At 31.7% G+C, this 23454-nt stretch overlaps 1 protein-coding gene across 2 annotated transcripts in view; it reads left to right on the top strand.

Moving 5' to 3' along the window:
- Positions 1 to 23454, top strand: part of LOC147066206 (uncharacterized) — a 215554-nt gene that overhangs the window by 39877 nt on the left and 152223 nt on the right. For both annotated transcript variants that reach the window (XM_085955879.1, XM_085955878.1), the window contains one exon: positions 1450 to 1729. In XM_085955879.1, coding sequence (XP_085812005.1) covers positions 1450 to 1729 — 280 coding nt within the window. The remainder of the gene's footprint in view (positions 1 to 1449; positions 1730 to 23454) is intronic.

Raw genomic sequence — 23454 nt, 5'->3', positions numbered from 1 at the left:
GGTGACTATGGTAGATCACTACCAGTTCAGATACGGGATAGTAGTTCACAGAATACTTGAAATTGGACACCATATTATATGCGATTTGTATTCACACATTCATATACCTATATATCTGAAATGTTTTGATAAAATTCTATTTTTGAATCTGCAGCAAAAAACACTAACACAAACGTGCATTTTACTTTCGCTGATTTATTTTACCAATGCTTGCGATGTTTTTATTGCATGTAATAAAAAGCGACTTACGTAGAGTTCAATGTTAGATAAGGAATATTTTTTGAATCCGGATTTCTTCTCAAATCCGTGTCATAAGCCGAAATATTGGAATTCTTTTATACTAGGCGCATTTGAAATAGGTAGGCACCAACGACATTGTTGAATTTGGAATGAAAATGACAGATTATTTGGCGGGAAACGTCTCGGTTGATCGCGCATGCGTATTCACCTCCCGGGATGTGGTCTCGTGTAATTGGAGTATTTTGACATTTTAGTGCTATTTATGATGAGAGTATACTCGTATTTGGACAGCTTTGACTAAAATAATAAGGACAATATTATTTCCGTAATATGTTCATAATACTTACATAATTGGATTTCAAAAACATTATATTATGTTAGTTGTTATCAAAAGGTTTGTCTATTTGGCAACGTTACAAAACTACAATTTATTGATGCAAGACGTTCACAAAAATACAAAAATAGATTTAAAAAATGAACAAGTTGTAATAAAATTTAGTCTTGCAGAAAACAACTGTTAAATAAAAGTATAAAAGCAAAACACACGGTAAGTATATTATTATTGAAATTGTTTAGGTACACCTCTAAAGAGCGCAGCCTTTTATTGGCGTATAATAAGCCTGCTATTATGAGCATATAGTTTTGATCCAGACTCGGCTATGACTATATAGTAAAAAGTGTTGAAATGAGACATTGATCCAACTTGGTACCAAGGTGGCACTTCAGTTGAGGCATAGTCTAAAACTCTAAAAAGATCGTGGCTAGGCGATGCGCGGATTGTGCAAATGAAGCGTGCCGAACGAAATATAATTTGTCATAAAAATCCAACATGCGTCCATTTAATGTTATGTTTATTGTTATATTACTAATAATAATAGTATATTCATTGAAATGTTTTCTTTTTTAAGCACATACGTAAAGTTTTTTTGTTATCTTTACACGATTTAAGAATATTTTCATCCGACGCCATGACAAAACAAATCGACGTTCAGACACCTCGACTGTCGGTCTCCGATTGGCGACTAGTGAGAAATTTCGTCGCACCTACTTGTTGAAAATTATTATTTGCCATTTCACTGAAGTACGCTCATAAAAATACATACTAATTACTACCAACCTGACGTATACCTGTATACACACAATACATCATTGTCAAGGTCTGGATGATTGAGCGTTCGACAGATATTGATAAAATATATTTTTTTGCAGAAATTGTCGAGCAGCAGGCTTGTCACGACAACGAGTTTCGCCTGACTTGCCCGTCGCTGGATACTCACGTGGCCATCCTGGAGGCTGTGTTCACAGCCGCAAATGCGACTACCAATTCTTCGGACGCCCTCGCCGACGTGTCCGGCTCCGCCGGATGCGGGGTGAAGCTGTTCCACTTCAGTTATCCGCATACGTCGTCTCACAAGCACAACGTGACCAGGCGGATTGTGGCCTCAGACAAGCAAGATGAGAAGAATTTGAGGGCACCATTTACGCATAGGTGAGCGATCTTACTATATCCATTTTAATATTTCGATTATCGAAAAATTTCTCGATTGAACCTATCTTAAAATTTCATCCCTAATAATACAATTATGCGTATACACGGCATGATAGGCAAAATGCAGCACACAATACCTAGGGCAGTGGTTCTTAACCTTGTCGGAGGTACTGACCCCCATCACTTCATATTATGCGCATTCACCGAACCCTTCTTAATTGGAAAAATAAAATATGATTGTTTTTCAAATTCAAAATATAGTTATATATTTTACTGGTGCACAAAATGAACCGTGCATCAACATCACTGTGATCAAAGAACAATACCATTAAAATATGATTTTCACACAAAAACAATAACATAATAATGAATATTTACTGCAAATCGGTGTGACTTCTGCTGTTGCTTCGATGATGTTGACTCCACGCTCTGCATCTGTTGATTGGGATGATTGAGAGCTGCAAAGATATCAGCAATGTACGCTAAAATGAGAATGAATTCAGAATTTTTGAAGCAATCTGCATGACAATGTTGGTGCTCTTGCAAAAACAGGGCTAATTCCACACGCACGGCAAAAACACGATTCAGTACCTGTCCCCGGGATAACCACCGAACGTTAGAATGGTACAGAATATCCTACCTCGAATTCAGAGCCCATTTCTTTACACAGCTCACTGAAGATGCGGTGCCTCAGAGCACTATTTCGCACATAGTTCACGCATTCCACTATAATTTTTAATACTTCTGCCAGTTTTGTCATCACGAATCATATGAGTCGGGTGTGTATCTTGACCTCCGCCGAACCCCTGAGACTGACTCACCGAACCCCTGGGGTTCGATCGAACCCAGGTTAAGAACCACTGACCTAGGGATATAATATTTTGCATAAGGACATATTAATGATTTTACTTATATTTCAAAGAATTTAGACAATAAATAGAAACTGCCATATACCTACGTTATTTCTGCTATGACAATTGAAATTATTTACCAAACGCATGAAAGATGGTTAAGTTGGTAACCTTCACAAACATTAACATCGTACAATTGGTATTCCGATTTTCTTACATACTGGCAATGGCTGCCATTTTTATGTTCATTGCGATTACTTACTCGAGTGCAGCCATAAACGGTTTTACACACATTTTACAAAAAAATTCAACTAAATAATAATGAAAAAGTGTAGTATCATTGACTGCTTATCTACTCATCGTGATGCATTGACTTCGCATACTGCAAATTAGCAAATAAACATCATAGCAGTAGTGTGAAGTTTTCTACAAATGAACCTGCGATGTGAACTTGTAGCTAACTTAATACCTAAGTGAACAAGAGGTTTTTTTGCTTCAAAATCATATATTTAGGCTCTATCTCTGTAGAAGAAGGTTTTTTTCAACTTCGTTTTTTTTATATCTAAGCACATTATCTACCCACTAAATTATTTTATCGATAATTGAAAAAAAATACACGAGGCTATCTTGTATATGGATTTGTGGCTTTAATTAGATCTATGTCCCTAAATCTAAGTTTTCATTTGATATTTTATACCTACCTGGGGTTTGGATTTCCAGTCCTTGAATATACCAAATCTGGTAGTTTTATTAAAATACCGACGATATATAAAAGGGATGATTTTGTACTAATTCAAAATCACATTTCCCGAACATGCCAAAAGATAAAATTAAAAGATGCATGTTATATTGAAATAAAATATGTATGTGGGCAGTCCGCAGTACCTATGTACACATGTACCTACATTCCTAATTTAAATGCGATTTGTTTCCCTTTATAAAATAACAAGATACGTTTAAAATTATTAGTATGTTTAAAACAGTGAGTTGTTTTTACTCTTGCTTGATCATTTATTATTAACAACAATTTATCAAGTTTTCATTATTTAAACACCTCAATTAGGAAATTTTGTTTTAATCTAAATTTTTATTTAAATGACTTATGTTTTGCGCACAAGGGTGCTTGGGATTCAGACCCCCCTAGGAACGAAAAAATACAAATGTGGATGGAATATGATTTCTTCTTCGTCAGGACCTTGTGACCCAAATGACTTGGCTGTCAAACAGCTATATCAGCTGGTTGGCCCTCTCCTTCCGGAATTCTAAAACACATAAGTCTATGACAGAAGAACATTTAATAACTACTCGTGGATGCGACCGGTCGCACTTTCTCGTAGGTATTAGTAAACCTTTACCTGCTGGTCAGGTGTTTATCGGTAGACTCAAAGTATGGAGTATCTGGGTATGAAAAATGTAAGTGTGTTGATGTCCATGGTTAAAGCAACGATACGCTATAAGTAACAGGTGGAGTTGATTTTTTAACGCTGTTCCTTAAAAATCGATAATAAATTATTGTGGATTATTTTAGAAATAGACCTACCCCAACCATTTTTCTGTTTGTACTAAAAAAATCCATCCCCATTTCGTTCTTTTTTCAAAAACCATAGTTTGATTTACTCTCAACACAATCTCTGAATGTCTATGATGTGGGTGTATGGTTACTTTGTGTTGTAATCTAATGTATTAGTGTGTGTTTGCTATAAGATTTTCACAGGTATTTAAAACATTGAATAATTAAGGAGATTCCTTCACGGTACAAAATGTATCCGAGCAAGAAATTTCGTTACAAACATGCCAGTAGCTACCCGCTTTGGTTTTTGTTTGAGAAAATAACAGCTGAGCTGTAATAGTCGGCACCTGCTTGCTTTATGTTGGATTCCTTCCTGTGACTTGAGATTTTCTCAACAGCGTGAAGCATTTTGTAAAAAAGGATTTTTTTACTCAGTTACCTTTTTAACTTTGATATGAACCACGAAGTGCTATAGAGTGTAGAGTATAGGCTATTCAACATTATTTATTTTTATAAAATATATTCAGTCTTAGCTCCTTTATTCTCACTTCTTTAATGAACAGAAAAAATCTTTAAAAAATAATGTTAAAATAAAAGCTTTCTAAGGAAAACTAAAGGTAATTAATTTACCCACCCACCTAGATTAAACATGAAATAGTTAACAAAATAATCTTTTACTTCTGATATTAAAATGTAGATGTTATTGTTATTAATTCACATGAAATAAAAATAGTTTTACCACGATTTTTACATTATTAATTTCGACAAAATGATGTTTATTACTACCAAGTAAGCGACAGTAAATAATTATGATCATTATTCGCAATATAATCTCCTATATATTATTATCCTAAGAGATTTTGGAAAATACGTCAACTTTTTTATTTAAATACCACTTTGTTGATTATTAAAGGAATTCACTTCAATTTTTAGAGTCCCGAATCTACTTCCATTTGAATCGGACACAATCTGATAAAACTCGACACAATCACAGATAAAATCATTTTTAAATCGCGTTTTATATCCGTCACCATACATTTTCGCATCTTGCCTTTCGTCTACCGCAAATCGATTATAATGTCGCTTAATTCTTTCTATATAATCAATATTGCAAAATATCTAAATTAATATTCCACAAAATTATTCAAATCTGTAAGTATCACATTGGCGTACGAAGAAATTTAACAAAAAATAAATGGATATTTCCTCACTAATTATTACGAAAATATAATCTAAAACCATGTCACTGCTTTTTATCTGTCAAACTAAAAGACTTAGATTGTCATTTGTTTTCTTTCGCAAAACAAGTTCATTTGACGTATCAGATTTCAAATTTAGAATTTGCAGGAATAAGCAATCGAAAAAATGTGACATTTCTATTAGCACCCATAAATAATCAATTTCAATCAAGACATTTATTGTAAAATGAAGATATCAATAAATTGAATAATTTCAGACTTAATAAATAAGAAACTAGATTATAGAGGTACATATTACGCTCTTCTCAATATTATAGTAAGTCGACTGTGATCTGACAATAGTATCTATCTGCAGTTTTGGCAAATTCTAGGTTATTGGTGTATTTTGTACAAAATGGTGACGGATCGAATGGAAATATTATTGTTCTACGAAAAAAATCCTAAAATGCTCAAATTTGACGTGGAAAATAGTGTCTATCTGCATCGAAGTGTCTAGAAACTAAAAAGAAATATTATCTATCTGCGTGATTTATTTTATTATGACATTACAATTTTCATACATCTTTAAATGACTGTTTTAGTACTAATATTAAATCATTTCACTTGAAAAATAAAAATAATACTGATACCGACAAAAACAGTTTTTTGAACCGCCTGAAAAATTGACTATAAATGTCAGATAGATACTATTGTCAGATCAACGTCGAAGTATCACACACTTCCATATAAAATAGATAGGTAGTTACCGTGATTCAGTAATAATTGTATTATTTTTACATTTCGTTGGTAAATGAAATTCATGTGACGTTTAATACAAGTAATTAAACATTAATAATGTTTAGGTATATATTTTATAATAATAATTAAATATAAAATTACAGTAACCTTCCTTCTTCTTTTATATCATTAGTAACTATTAATATTAATAAAAATTAAATTGCAATAATGTTTCTTTTGATAATGATATTATGCATGTTGTTTGCTATTTCATCTTTTATTTCTTCTAAGTGAAATATATATTTATAGTCAAATATAGTCGATTATGACCTTTATACGACACAATTAGGTACAATAAGTAAGTACCTACCTGTTTCTTTTTCCATTTTTGTACATGATAAAAATAATATTTTTTTTATTTCCCCACAAAGATAATTTGTTAAATAATAATTTTAGCATGTTGAAATTTATTCATTAGTATATTAAGAACTTACGAATTTTAAAATAAAGTACTTACCATTTTTGCTCTTAAGCAAAGCATATGGACACACCCCTTCAGAGTGGTAATTACGAGTATCTTAAAAGACTTATTATAAGAAATAGTGGATGCAATCTAAGGTGATCCCATTGAATAAATAAAACGTATTATATCGCAATAATCTAAATGTATGAAAAATAAGACTATCCTGCAGTGGCGATGGGTGGAGGTAGGGTGGATCCACCATAGATAGTACAGACTAAACGTTGTTAGTTATACGTATTTATTTACATTGAACTAAGACTACAATTTACAGATAGTGTTCTCATTCATTCATATTTATTTTAGTTAAACTATGAACATACATTACGCGTCATGTTGTTGGTTAGTTTTTTAAATTCAATTAAACCCTGGGAAACCAAGCCATAATACGCATCTGTCTATAAAATATTTAAAATTATGCCATTAAATCATACATCATTTTGGATATTTAATAGATAGAATAATATTTAACTACTATTGTTTGGTTTAGGCAGGGTTTAATGAATTATAAAAAACTAACCAACAACATGACGTGTAATGTATGTTCTTAGTTTAACGAAAATAAATAAGAATGAATGACAAAGTGCAATATATAAACATATTAGGTATATTCTATTAAAATGTCAGTAGTAGCGATCGGCGATTGCCAGCTGTTCTGCTAGGCCTATCAGTCTGAAGTGGTGTCAGACGATATTGTAAAGGCCAGACTCCAGAATAGACTACGCATATGACCCCGAATTTATATTGGTAGTGACGACTTGCAAATCGTAAAACTGACAAATCAGCAAAATATCAAACTGTCTGAGGTGAATGAAAATCTACGACGAAGGGAAAATTATGGCGCCGCCTATGCATACTTCACAATTATATTAATATCCAATACCGCCAAGCCGTCTGCAAGACCTAGCGAGACAGACTGGCGAGAGCCAGCTGGCTCAGCTAGTCTCCTATATATTATTATCCTAAGGAATTTTGGAAAATACGTCAACTTTTTTATTTAAACACCGTTTTGTTGATTATTAAAGGAATTCACTTCAATTTTTAGAGTCCCGAATCTACTTCCATTTGAATCGGGCACAATCTGATAAAACTCGACACAATCACAGATACTATCGTTTTTAAATCGCGTTTTATATCCGTCACCATACATTTTCGCATCTTGCAGTCCGTGTACCTCAAATTGATTATAATGTCGTTTAATACTTTTTATATAATCAATATTGCAAAATATCTAAATTAATATTCCACAAAATTATTCAAATCTGTAAGTAGCACATTGGCGTATTCTTGAGTTTTAACACAAAATAAATACATATTTCCTCACTAATTACTACAAAAATATAATCTAAAACCATGCCACTGCTTTTTATCTGTCAAACTAATAGACTTAGATTGTCATTTGTTTTCTTTCGCAAAACAAGTTCATTTGACGTATCAGATTTCAAATTTAGAATTTGCAGGAATAAGTAATCGAAAAAATGTGACATTTCTATTAGCACCCATAAATAATCAATTTCAATCAAGACATTTATTGTAAGATGAAGATAATTTTAATAATTCCATCAATAAATTGAATAATTTCAGACTTAATAAATAAGAAACTACATTATATAGGTACATATTACGCTCTTCTCAATATTATAGTAAGTTGACTGTGATCTGACAATAGTAGGTATCTATCTGCAGTTTTGGCAAATTCTAGGTTATTGGTGTATTTTGTACAAAATGGTGACGGATCGAATGGAAATATTATTGTTCTACGAAAAAAATCCTGAAATGCTCAAATTTGACGTGGAAAATAGTGTCTATCTGCATCGAAGTGTCTCGAAACTAAAAAGAAATATTATCTATCTGCGTGATTTATTTTATTATGACATTACAATTTTCATACATCTTTAAATGACTGTTTTAGTACTAATATTAAATCATTTCACTTGAAAAATAAAAATAATACTGATACCGACAAAAACAGTTTTTTGAACCCCCTGAAAAATTGACTATAAATGTCAGATAGATACTATTGGATGTCGAAGTATCACACACTTCCATATAAAATGGATAGGTAGTTATCGTGATTCAGTAATAATTGCATTATTTTTACATTTCGTTGGTAAATGAAATTCATGTGACGTTTAATACAAGTAATTAAACATTAATAATGTTTAAGTATATATTTTATAATAATAATTACATATAAAATTACAGTAACCTTTCTTCTTCTTTTATATCATTAGTAACTATTAATATTAATAAAAATTAAATTGCAATAATGTTTCTTTTGATAATGATATTATGCATGTTGTTTGCTATTTCATCTTTTATTTCTTCTAAGTGAAATATATACTTATAGTCAAATATAGTCGATTATGATCTTTATACGACACAATTAGGTACAATAAGTAAGTACCTACCTGTTTCTTTTTCCATTTTTGTACATGATAAAAATAATATTTTTTTTATTTCCCCACAAAGATAATTTGTTAAATAATAATTTTAGCATGTTGAAATTTATTCATAAGTATATTAAGAACTTACGAATTTTAAAATAAAGTACCATTTTTGCTCCTAAGCAAAGCATATGGACACACCCCTTCAGAGTGGTAATTACGAGTATCTTAAAAGACTTATTATAAGAAATAGTGGGTGCAATCTAAGGTGATTCCATTGAATAAATAAAACTTATTATATCGCAATAATCTAAATGTATGAAAAATAAGACTACCCTGCAGTGGCGATGGGTGGAGGTAGGGTGGATCCACCATAGATAGTACAGACTAAACGTTGTTAGTTATACGTATTTATTTACATTGAACTAAGACTACAATTTACAGATAGTGTTCTCATTCATTCATATTTATTTTCGTTAAACTATGAACATACATTACGCGTCATGTTGTTGGTTAGTTTTTTTAAATTCAATTAAACCCTGGGAAACCAAGCCATAATACGCATCTGTCTATAAAATATTTAAAATTATGCCATTAAATCATACATCATTTTGGATATTTAATAGATAGAATAATATTTTAACTACTATTGTTTGGTTTAGGCAGGGTTTAATGAATTATAAAAAACTAACCAACAACATGACGTGTAATGTACGTTCTTAGTTTAACGAAAATAAATAAGAATGAATGAGAAAGTGCAATATATAAACATATTAGGTATATTCTATTAAAATGTCAGTAGTAGCAATCGGCGATTGCCAGCTGTACTGCTAGGCCTATCAGTCTGAAGTGGTGTCAGACGATATTGTAAAGGCCAGACTCCAGAATAGACTACGCATATGACTCCGAATTTATATTGGCAGTGACGACTTGCAAATCGTAAAACTGACAAATCAGCGAAATATCAAACTGTCTGAGGTGAATGAAAATCTATGACGAAGGGAAAATTATGGCGCCGCCTATGCATACTTCACAATTATATTAATATCCAATACCGCCAAGCCGTCTGCAAGACCTAGCGAGACAGACTGGCGAGAGCCAGCTGGCTCAGCTAGTATTGATTAATACACCATGCTTTTATAGTACAATATAACAGGCATACCTAACTTCAACTAGGCTGTGATCTATCACTCATAATCTCTCACATTTTCACATTGTCATTCTTCAAATTAAACAAACGTAGTGCGTAGCTGAGCGGTAAAAAAACAAATGATAGTTACTCCCTGGAAACCTAAAAGTTTCGTTAAAAAATCAATATTTGAAAATACATACTTACCTCCGTCGTAGCATAACGTCATGGTTTGCATTTTCATTCTCTATCTGTTGGATAGCAGACGAGTACTGGGTGAGGGATCAAGGACCTTTCAAGGAATCCTGAAAGTGTACATTTGTCATGTTGGCATGTTGCTTACTCTTCGTCATTTTTAGATAATATGAAAATGCATACAAATAAATTGAACCGAAAGAATGAATGTAGAATTTTCTTGCATCTTTTCAAATTGGTAAAACTATTATCCTACTGTGCAAAGAGTCCACAACGCAACAGTAAGATAAAAGTACGTCTCAGTTAAAAGCAAGGACATTCACATATTCTCTTTCTCTCACTCTTGCGGCAGGCCGTGAATGCTGCAATACGAATCAAGTGGTGCGACGAGGTTAAGCGGGCTTTCTCATCAAGGCCTACTATAGTCAGACCGTGACATAAAACTGTAAATAACGATCGTAGTGCGTAGTTTAATATCATAAACTGTTTGTATAAAATAATAATTGTTTCATATCGAAATACATGGAAATACGTTAGTTGATTTGGACGAGATATTCAAGCGAAAATCTTAATTTACTGCGAAAAAGTTAGTTACATTATTGCATTCGAAAATAATCAATTACTATCACTACCATTGTAACTCGCGATTCAGTGCCCCGGTCTGTCTATAGTTGGCCTTGTTCCTCGTGTTTAATTTGGAAATGGCTTTCACGTAAACTGGTTAAGGAAATATACATAGAAATGGTTAATACTTCCTTTTCAAAAAGACAATGAAATAAAATCAAATCACACTACGACTCGTATTACGTTACTACGGGCGATCGACGCGTCCGACATATTATTTATTACTGTACTATTATATCAGTGGGCTTCTGGAACATTCTTCGCCAATATTTTTTCACGATCACAATAAATTCTTCTTTGTCACAATTCTTACATCACAATTCTTCGTCGAATATTATATAAAAAATTGGTTAGATGTTACTGTTTTAATATTAATAACAAATGGAATAATAGTACAAAACTTAAATCCATTAGGAGTGACTGTTTTAATTTACATTTTTTCATTAATACGACGTATTGTTTTACATTGTACATACCTGTTTCGTGTAATATTTTACTTTTTTCGTTCTGTTAGTATTTAATTATTCTTTTAACTACTATTTAATGTTGATACTGTTGACCTTCCACCACGGATTAATTATTAACAAAGTTAATTGTCTTAAGATTAACTCAAAGTAAAATTTGATAAAAAAGTGAAATGAATATATACTTGCATTGAAGAAAAGTCGACTTTATCGTACTTATTTTTTAAAGTTAATTAAAGCTATAAAAAGTTGTCGGAACACGCTATAAGAAAGTAACGCACATTATTTGAACGCCGTTAACGCGTTTAAAAATAGATAAATCTTGTTTTTCTTTAATTTACGAAGGGCAGAGTGCCAAATAAGTTAGTAATTATCTACTTCACACGCTTTTATTGGCGGAACAAATTGATAGCGTTTTAAAAATATACTCAATCGCCTTTAATGAACTCTGGTGCATTCTCCCATACAACGTTGTCAGTGGTGTGCTAACACCATCATTGATATATCTACCATTTACTTAACAAAATAAATATTGTAAATTTAGTTTTTTTATCGATATATTGGTTGTATTGACCTGTTTTATGGACACAGTGTGTAAATAATACAATATTAATACATTCATAAACGACCATTCCCATACAAATTGAGATTTCTTGAGTTCGTTAACAGAAATAATACATTAATATCATATATAATTATATATAATATGTTAATCACAGAAAAAGATGAGATCTTTTTTGGCTGGGGTCGAATGTTCTCATTGTTAGATACCTACACTATGATAATTAAAAAATATTTTATTAGCAGTAGAACTTCGATTAATCGGTGGTATAGTCCGAATAACTATAAATACAGGTAATTAAAAAAAATGATAAGTACATCTATTTACTTCTAGAATAAACGTTTTTAACATATTTTTTTCAAATTTCACTAATTTCACTATCGACCGAGGGTAATTACTTGATGGAATTTAAATTATACCAATGTATTTAAAATTGTATATTTTTCATATAATGATAAGAAACTGAAGGTTAAATCAATTCGGATAATTGACGTTCGGACAACTGAGATTCTTCTATATTTATTTTTAATAAAAATAAGTTTTTCATTGAATATTTTTTTTGAAATCTTTCAACAATGGAATTAGGAAGAATTATTATGAAATCAAAATAAATATTAATATAATATAATCATATTAAATACGTCATTGTCATTAAGTAGATCTATTTTTTAATGATCGCATTAGTCGCCATGATAAAGGTTGTGATATTTTGATCGAATTCAGAATTAAGTATACCAATATTTCAAATATTCTGTACGCTATAGATAATAATGAAGCTTGACTACAAATAAGTTGAATTAGAAAATATTTACTTATATATTAAAACGTATTTTTCTTGCCATTATAATCATTTGGTTTGCTAATACAAAGTATTTAGAGATTTTCTAATTGTCACAAATATTTTGAACACCAATGGGTGTCTTCGTCTTGTAAATGTGTCAAGAAATCCATTCGGCCTTATCGTTTTGCATTCGACTGGAAAAAAAATGTAAACATACGATGCACTGTACAATATACAAGGAACCGGGATACGACGATACTATTAATTACAGCGGCGTCCGCCTCAGAAACTGTTTTCATGTAAATTTATTTATGAAAAAAAATAATAATATGTGCTTATGATCTAAGAGCGGAATGCAGAAACGCCAGAAACATTTGTCATAACTAAAATTTCCTTAGCAGAAAACACTATGCAGAAACATTGTCCTTAGTTAAGATCATTTTATTGAAAATAATACCATATTTAAAAATTCTCTTTCCTATAGTTTAGGTGAATTATTTTATAATTGTTAAACGATGACAACTGCATTTTATAAATGCAATAACTATAAATACATATTAATATTTAATTATAATACTCTTATGTTTCCGTTATAAGTCATTATACGTGATTCCACAGGCACCGCAAGATATTTTTTAAACATGGTAACACTAGCGTCAAGTGTCATTCTTCATCTGGCATCTTGTATTTCTGCGGGCAGGCGTATAAAAGTAAAATAATATTCTGCAAGTACATGCCAAACGAATTAACACTATCAATATCCATATTGAGATACATTGTTAAATGGATTTGAGTGTATGGACTGTTTTATAGACATGCGAATTTATTTTGACAGCAGCTGTCAGTGGTAAATGGTAATACAGAAGGGGCCATATTCATAACAAAAGTAGTCTATGGTTAAGGATTCCTTAAGTCTATACTCAGGATTGTCTATAGTTAAGTCATGCTTTTCGGCGACTTATCCTTAGGATCAAAATCTTAGATTGTGCATGTCGCTCTAAATGGTGAACAGAATTGTTAAACTATTTTAGTAGACACAAATCGGAAATTATTAAAATTCCTTTACACATTTACACCTTAAGGATCCTTCATTGCATACGTATATTATGTATTTATTGTTTATATTAATCAATTATCAAGTATAATAGTTAATGACGTTAATATTAAGTAGGTACTATATATGTCATAAATATATTGGCATACACCTACGTGGTTATTTATTTCACTATATATAGTCCTGATGCCCAAGTGACTGTCGTGGTTGAGTTGTTGAATGTCCGATTCTGAAACCGTTACAAGTTTTTGTTTATTGTGTGTTTGTATCATGTGCATTAACTCGATAGGTTAAGCGAATATCTAATAATCGTTTCTCGTAAAAAAAAAACTTAGGAGGCTACCAAGATCCACATCGGATTGAAAAGCCAGTGTAAAAAAAGTGGTCCAGACGTGCTTTATTACAGATATTTGATTTAATCTAAAAAGTCAATATATCATAACAACAGCTGATGTTGGCGAATAAAATTATCAAAATAACAGTATTGTGTCTTTAAATTGTTATAGCATTTAAAGTACCTACCCCATAATATCTCCATACTTTTACAATGTGGTGGCATATTGACAGAAAAGTATTTATGTCGATTTAAAATTGAATACACTTATAAAATTTGTCTTTTTTAATGAATGTTTTGAGTTATGACATTCATAATTATTTATCATTATAGTTTACAATCTTAGATTACAATTTATTGTCTGAAATTATAAATCGAAATGCAGATTGTCATAAAACCTCCCCACCGTCACTGGTTATTTACTAATGTGGGCAGATAACCACCAAAATAAATCACCAGCTACGAGTTACATGTTTAAAGGAATACTTTCCCACCTCCAAAGAGTTACAAAGCCGAAATAGAATATAATAATATGGGGAAGTAAAAATGAAACGATAGATCATGCGGCGGCGACAAAAACTGCTTCGCTTTTATGAACGTTGTCACGAATGAAGAAGAGGGATTGTTCTGATGCGGACAATATTCACATAAAAAACTATCAACTCTCAGAGATAAGTGAGTGTATAATATGTTTTACAAAATTTATGGAAGTAAAATTTGCCATGGAAGTAAGCAAAATTGAGATCAATATTCCATTTTGTACATTAAAATATGACAGTTCAGCTTAAATTATTATTAAATGGAAACGCAATGAAAATTGAAATAATAGATGGTACCTGTGGTGTAAAATATACAGCACGTAAAATTGCTATGTGTGGTAATGTACAAAAGCTGTTATTGTCAAGATTAAAAGAACTCTAGTCATTTTATTTACCATAGCATTACGAATGAAACATTATAATATGTCATGGTTTACCATACGCAACTAAATCACCCTCAAAATTGAAATAACCGTGATATTTAAGAAGTGTAGCTTCGTAAATCAACGTCACCACCACGGTTTGAATAATTTAAAAAAAAAATCCCGCTTTTTTTTATAATAATCAGTTTTTGTGACGGTGCATATTTTATATTATAAAACATGTTAATAGTAATGCTGTGCCAGTGTGGTTTATATATATTATAGTATAGTATACATACAGTATACACAAACACCCTGATCGTAATCATGTTTATATTTTCGTTGTAATAATAAACACTTGTGAATGTTTATGTAAATAAAATCATTCTTCAATATATTACCTACCTATAACAATAGGATTTTCATGAAAGAACGATTACATCCAATATCTGATAAAAGGACATCAGCCAGAGACAGACAAGAATAATGGTTCATTTGATATCCTCTAATCCTCTACTAAAAAACATTTTATAATACATACCTATCTGTTACTTTCATAATTCCCACTTATATTAAAGAATATTTTACGACATGTGTTTCTCTTATATTATCATGTAATTGTAATCAAGTAAACACCGTTACATATTGTAAAACTTATAATAAAACTTATTTGTGTAATATTAAAGATAATAATTATTTTAAAACTTATAATGTTTTTTTGGAGCTTGCAACTATTATTTTAATATCTATTGTGGTAAGAGAGATGGCAACACATAGCAACCAAAATCAACAACCATAAACAAGACCAATCGCAACGAACACGAAACGAATTATTACTGTCATTACTAGTAGGTATATACAATCAAATATGAAGACATTGAGTATTAGAACGATTATTCTAAACTATAATACCTATAATAATACCAAAATTATGATATTTTAAGTTGTGGGTGGTTTAAAATATTAAAATAATATGAACACACAGTCCTCCATACTAATTTACCTTACCTTTTATTTAAACCACAAACAGCATATTTTAAAAGTTGCTATGCGCAGCAAACTGTCATTTGCATTTCTCCTACAGAATTTATAGGGAAGTGAAACGTTAGCATTTTATAAATTCATTCTTTTGTCGGAGACGCACCTACGTACTCACTGATAATGTTAGCATATATTTTAAATTCTTGGCTCGAAATATTTACGAATTATGTTTGGAAACAAACATTTGTTTTTTATTGTAGATCAAAAGAAATTAATCATTTGAGACTTTTTACATTGTTTCGGTATTCGGCATTGCTAATTAGTCATAAAAAGTAACGTATATTTTATTAATATCACATTTTGTTGGACTTTATAATACAATACATAATCCTTTTTTATTATATGTACCTATTTGTTATGTTAACATATTAATAATATATTTGTTTAGGTATCTAGATCCTGAAATATGATTTCGTCATACTTGGATAGATAAAATTATACAGAGAAAAAATATTTTTTTGTAGATAAAAAATATGCAATATAACTAATAATCGAGTAGGTATATCATGTCTATAATTAAAAATGCCTCGTAAGATCCAGTGCAATGTATACGAGTAGGTACTGAGATGGAAATGGTACATAAAGATGCCTACATGAAAATTAAATAAATTAGTAATATTATTGGTAAATATCAAAATTAAATTGCTAGTTGCTTTTTCAAATTAAATATAAGTACTTATAAGTAATGTTGTGCTTTATATTGCACATATATAATATATATTATACTTACTGCTTATACGTATTGTAAAAATAGCTTTTCATGGGTTGATCACGAAAAAAAATGTCACAGAGATTGTGAGCCACGACTTAGGAATTAATTAAAGCAAGAAAAAATATCATTGTAGAATAAAAAACGTTATAACTATGCATACAGTGCAGACATATTATCTTTTCATTTATACAGAATTTGGCATCACGCGCCTAATTTCACGTGCTGTATTGTAATCTAGTCAGACATTTTATTGAATCAGTCGCATGTTAACGGACACGATCGAACGATATTTTCCGAGCGAATTGAATGTGGAGCATTCGAATAAAAGAATAAGGCGAGGCATGAATTTGGTTAATTTAGAATGTAGGTTAGGCGGCTCGTAAAGATCGGGGTGAGCGAGCGTCGCGGCGCCTTTCCCAACCCTCCTGGCGTCGTCGGCGTCGGCAGCGGCGGCGTCTCGAGGGGTTGATTAGATACCCCTTGCCTTAGGCTTAGCCCTCGTCGCGTGCTTCGAATCGATATTCCGCAAGTCTAGCACCGCACACGTCAGTCGGGCCGTCGCGTATTTTTAGTTTTTACGATGGATTGTTTGATTACACGGATACCTTGCATTGTTTACAGCGCGAAGCTTTTGAAGTAGAGTTGTATAGCAAATATTGTTGAGTGTTTGTACACAAGACGTAAATATTATATCCGTTGGCACATAAGAATGGCCCAGATGTTAAATTTAATTACTTACTTACAGTACAATGCGTGTAATACAAATAATAAGGTAAATAATTAATAAAAATGTTGTGTAGATAGGAACACTAACTTAATCTTATTATCTTAACATCTTTCAATATCTACATACATTTTTAAATTCAGTATCTTCGACACCGCAAAGAGGTTCAAATTTTGCATACACAGTGTTGCCAACCGCACTATAATTAAGTATAGTAGAATACTATAATGTTGATCCCACCTCAAGCTTAAAATACTATAATTTTATTGTATAGATGCAGAAAATACTATAATTTTGAAGGATTCAAGACGAGAAATGTTCCTGTACTACGGTTTTTTTTTCAGATATACCTTTGTACTGTAATCAACGTAGAAAAAGATGGCCACACTGTATTACACACGCTAGATTATTATTTCCTTGAAAATCAACGTTCTACTCCATTTTGTATTTTATATTTTAATAATAAAAAATGTAACATAGTACAAGTTTCAAATGATAAACAATCTTTATACATTTATATATCTAATTTCATATATTATTTTTAGTTGTATGACTTGCTTGTCATTTACAAAACAATAATATCGAATCAGTGTTATTGAGAAAACACAATATTTAGTTGGTATTTAATATGGCATCTTATCGATCCTATCTGGCATTACTTGTAGCAATTACAGTATTTGGCACTCTCTGTTTTAAGATGAATGAAATTCGATTAGTTATGCAACACAAACATACTTAGGTACTATGATGACTCTTAATCAAAATTAAGAAATAATATAAATTATTTCAAATTGATACTGGGGTGTTTACCAGCTTATACAGTGAACAAAAGGAGTATTCTCATGAAAATGTAAATCTGTATTGGTTCAGAACGGTCGTTACTGTTTTAACCTTTAATATTATAAGTCAGATAAGTACAGTACAATAGCCCCAGAGAGGGGTTAACCAAAATCATAAAAACATTACTTATAAGTAAATCTCACGCTTGGAGGAGACTAGACCCTCGGAGGGTTAACAGGGCAAAACATATTTATCTCATTTATGGTGAAGTCACGTTAGACAAAACAGTTTCATTTTCAACATGCGAAGTATGTTTACAAAAGTATAAAAACATTACGTTGCGAAAAGGAGATTAATTACAGAAAAGGCACTTACTGCAATGGGCGTGAAAAGGGCAGTGCCATATCAAAATTGATAAATGTTTGCCTGGATGGTTTTGGCTTTCTATTTTATTGTTTATGGTAATAAGATTAACAGTATTAATATTTGGACTATAAATCAAAACGAAAGACCTAAAATGAATGCATTTGAGAATAAAATGTATAACCTCAGAAACGAAGACAATACCTACTACAATCATTGCAACATCCGAAAATTAAATGGTAATTAGCCAAAGGCGCAGATCAAGACAGAATCAATAATTATGTCAGTATTTCAAGAACTGGGGGGGGGGGGGTGGTTCACGATTTTGTTTCTATTCATGACAAACACTGAAGGTTGCAAATATGAGATCAATCGCAGGATAAACATAAACTGGATTAAAAACGTGGAAACGCAGTAACAAAGTTTGGAGCAAAGTGGAGGGTTTGGCAAAAAATGGACCAACATTTCTATAACCAATAATCTGATATGAATCTTCCACAGACTTTGAGCATAAATCAAAACGAAACACGTAAAAGTAATGCCTTTGAGTACGGTGCTGGATGCGAATGTAACGGATTCTATGGATGGATGGAAGGCATGGAGGATGAATATTTCCATTGTGGATGAGAAGAGCTCTGCAGGTCTTTAGCTATATAGGCATAAGGGAAAACGATAATTTCTAGATGTTCATCAACAGTGGAAACATCGATGGTCGACGCGGAATAGAGATGTTGACTATTCGCGAAGACTCATAATTAAGAATCGCTTGAGAGATAATAATGGGAACATTTAAAGTCACAATACTCAAAACCAAGCAAGGTTAAAATGATTACCTAACAATAAAAATATTTTAGTAAAATAGATAAGTACTATTTTCCTGCAGAAATAATTCGAAATAATTTTATCGTCATATTATCACCTTTAAGTATTTAACTTGTTTTCTGTATTTTTATCATACACTATCTTAGGTACAATATTATTTGGGTGAGCATACTAAAAAACTAAAGAATCTCTAAGGACATACTCATCACATCCTGTGTAAAGTTTTTAGTACCCTTTTAGAGCACTGATTTCAAAATAAGTAAACTGGATCGCACACTTTTATTGAGGTCTCTACTTCTAAAGTTCCTTACATATTAATGGAATTCCACAAGGGAAAGTTTACAAGCGTCTGAAAACTTTGCAGATTTATTATCGCAAAGGTAACCAAGTTGGCGACTTTAAATGTGGCGCCACAGAAGGGACACAGGAACATCACAGGCATATACAGTATACTTATAACAGAGTGTATTAGTATTCTTAGGTAAATACCTAGCAGCTAGCTTGTAAAAGTAAACACTGGCTGATTTGTTAGAGTGCATACCAAGCTAGCAATCTAGTATATCTACCTATATCCAGTTTGTTATGAGAAAAGTACCAACTTTAAAGAAAGCATTCCATGTTTTATTGTATTACTAATAAGTTCATCGTTTCTACTCTATGGTGTCAAGTCACGTTACACATTCTTACATATTTTATATTCCGGATAATATATTTTATATGTTAGCCATTTTTAAACCATCGACAAAATAAGTAGCAAATTATGAATAAAATATATAAAAAAAACGGTCAGTGCCAATCAAAAATACTGTATTATCAAGAAATTATTATTATTTATTATTTGATGTGATGGCACATTACAGAATCGAATTTATCATTATAATACGAAAAGGTTATAATCACTGGTCATTTTAGAATATACATAAGATAAGTATCCGGTAAATTCTCAAATTTCTACCCTACCAACGGTTTGAATGGCAGATGTAGCGATCTCGATATGAAATCTGTCAAAATACCTGTACACTGAACAGATCAATTATTATAAATGTGAAGCTAGTCGCCTTGGACCAATAATTTGAATGGAGATTTGATTTATGACTAAATTACAGTCAGGCCACATAGCCCTAGAAATACAAAGCCATCTGAATGTACCGAAATATTACCGATATTGAATAATATGCGGTTCGCATACGTGAGAGTCGTGAGACACTTTAATGCATATGATTTTGATTATGATTGTTTTCTTCTGTGTATGCCATGGCCCCCACAAGGGGGGGGGGGGCTGACAGGGCCCTAGTCTGGGAGCTCGGCGAGGATCAGATAAGTGAGATAAACACTCATCACAAATTTGCTTTACTAGTAAAAAAAGTCGCCTGCGGCGTAATTCGATAATATTATTATTTAAAATTATGTGGTTGTACTATACAATTTTTAATTGTGTATCAATACCCGACTACTCCATAATTTAAATGGATGTATTATGTATTAAAATATATAAAACATACTAAATATACACATTAATTTTATCGAATACACCATTTGGAAAACGTTACTGTAGAGCAAGGATAGTCAACCTTTTTATATCTACCGCCCACTTCTGTATCTCTGTTAGTAGCAAAATTTTCTAACCGCCCACCGGTTCCGCAGTAATGGTGATTTATAAAGTAGGGAAGTAAATTTTAAAGTAGTTTTAAGTAGGTTTTAAAACCCCTACCGCCCACCATGAAAGCTGGAACGCCCACTAGTGGGCGGTAGGGACCAGGTAAACTACCCCTGCTGTAGAGCGTCACACTGACTTTATCCTTAGTGATAGGTAGGGGGGGGCGCCAAAAATCCTATCCTGGGAGCCCGCTTCAGGGCGTGGGGGCCATGGTGTATGCTATCAATGCAATCCCTGTTCACCTGAAGAGTGATTGCTCTTCGATCTTTTTACTTCTTCGTGGGTTCATTTACCGTCTATAAGTATGGTACCTACTGACAAGTATTAATTTTCATGTTCCCACCGATATCACTCGTAACTCTGCGGCCTTTATGAAAACATATCGCAGGACGGATGTGATAATTCATGATGCTGTCTATCGTGCGATTAACTTTTTAAGGGTACAATAAAGGTTGATTTTTTTTACCTAAGTATAATCTAATATAATGTTTGTGGACGTGATAAATAGGTTAAATTTATAATTGTTTTTATTATTTTACTTTTGTTACCTACATACTCGTACATAAGAACAAAGTTTCTCTTCTTCTTTCTTGTTTTATATTGGTTTTTAATAGTAGGTAATTGAGTATTTTTTGTCGATTTCATGACTATTTATAATTTTGCACCTAATTTGTATTTTATCTTGTATTATGGCGCACTGGCTAATAGCTGTAATAAATAGTTGTTTTTATAAATAAATAAATGATATAGATGTAACTATTGGAAATTACAAATTCTTTTAACACGTGTTTATGTTTATCCCATATGAGGCAACCCATTTCCTATTATAATTGTGTTTCCTAGTACCTAGTGTCCGTGTCCACTCTATGCTGGAGAGAATATGAATATGTCTGAATAGAATAAGTACTAACCTATAATAATATAATATATTATGATAATTATAAATAATTACAAGATAAAAAGAACTTTTTATATACAACGTTTTAAATATGCTCATATATGCTCAAACTTGTACTTGATATGAAGTAAATAAAAAACAAACAAACAAATATAGAAATACTGAATACTGAAATGTCATTTTAATTTCCATAGTAACGCACGTATATATTAATAATTTAGTTGCTAGGACCCCAGACCCCTAGCAACCAATAATAGTGGATTGGATTACGGATTTCTTCCGAAATAACTTTTCATACAAAACAGAATTAACTGAAAATGAATTCAATTCTACTTAAAGGTGGCTAAATGTATTAAAAGAATGCATTGGCATCGTGTTATGGTATATTCTAAAAGTTTCAAATGTCTAGCTAGTCGGGAAGTTAGTTAAAAATCGATTGCAAAATTTGTACCGGACAAACAACCACCGGACAAATAGAGAATACGAGCTGATAAAAACGTTGTAAAATGTGTCGTATTGTTGACAACGTTCATTTATTAGGTAAATAAGTCCGAGCCAGCAGTATGTTACGTGTCATGACGTTATCATATTATATACCTAATATTATTTATGTATTCCGTAATTTGCCAAGAAAACCATAAATGGAGTTTTCCTGACTCCTACGCTTCTTCTTCTTGTTTTTGCGGTATCGCCATCTCTCAAAAGTTGGCGACCGAATTGCAGTATGTACATAAATGCTTCCCTGTCATGTGCATTAATAATAATTACAACGAGTTACGAGCAATAAATAAAAACTAATGAAATTGGTTTATATTATATTTATATATTTTTTTAGCCAAATAACTTGATATGAAATGGGGATTGTATGAGAACAAAAAAGTCTTTATTTTTTTTAAACATTGAAGAACTTCTAACTATTAATAAAAGAAATCTTATTAACCTTAAAAAAATTAATTTTCTGTCAATGATATCGAAATATTTGCTTTTTCGTCAGTGTTTTGATATCGTTTGTACTAATTTAGCAAAATTTCATCTCGATATCTCAAAAGTCTTGTCTCGCGTCTCGAAAATAACGCACTTCCAACAATCCATCACGATTAGGTAAAGTGGTCAGATAGCAGCGGTTAAGTGGTGAGGTGGGGTGCGAGAAAAGGGGCGTGCGAGCTGATATCCAACCGTTGTCGATCGTGTGGGCTTCCTCGAGCTCTCAGTCGAGTGGATTATCGACGTAGGTACATGTTTATAGATAGATACTGACAGCAATAACATAGCAGGGACGCTTATCTCTTTGATTTAAAAAAAAAAATCATGTGTACTGTATTTCACGCGGACGTCACCGGTGATTGATAGTAATAAAATAATTTTGTATATATAATTATTTAATATCTTGATCAGAAAAATCTTATTATCCATGTTTATTTCATACATTCTTTTGTTGATCAATTTTTGGTAATAAATAATAAACATCGCGTTCTTTATCACGGCTGTAAAACAAAATTA

The sequence above is a fragment of the Rhyacophila brunnea genome, unplaced genomic scaffold (genome assembly GCF_057557595.1).
Source record: "Rhyacophila brunnea isolate RB1 unplaced genomic scaffold, BYU_Rbru_1.0 scaffold_5, whole genome shotgun sequence".
Taxonomy (NCBI): domain Eukaryota; kingdom Metazoa; phylum Arthropoda; class Insecta; order Trichoptera; family Rhyacophilidae; genus Rhyacophila; species Rhyacophila brunnea.
Note: the sequence above shows the minus strand (reverse complement) of the source record. Positions and strands in the feature narration are given on the sequence as shown.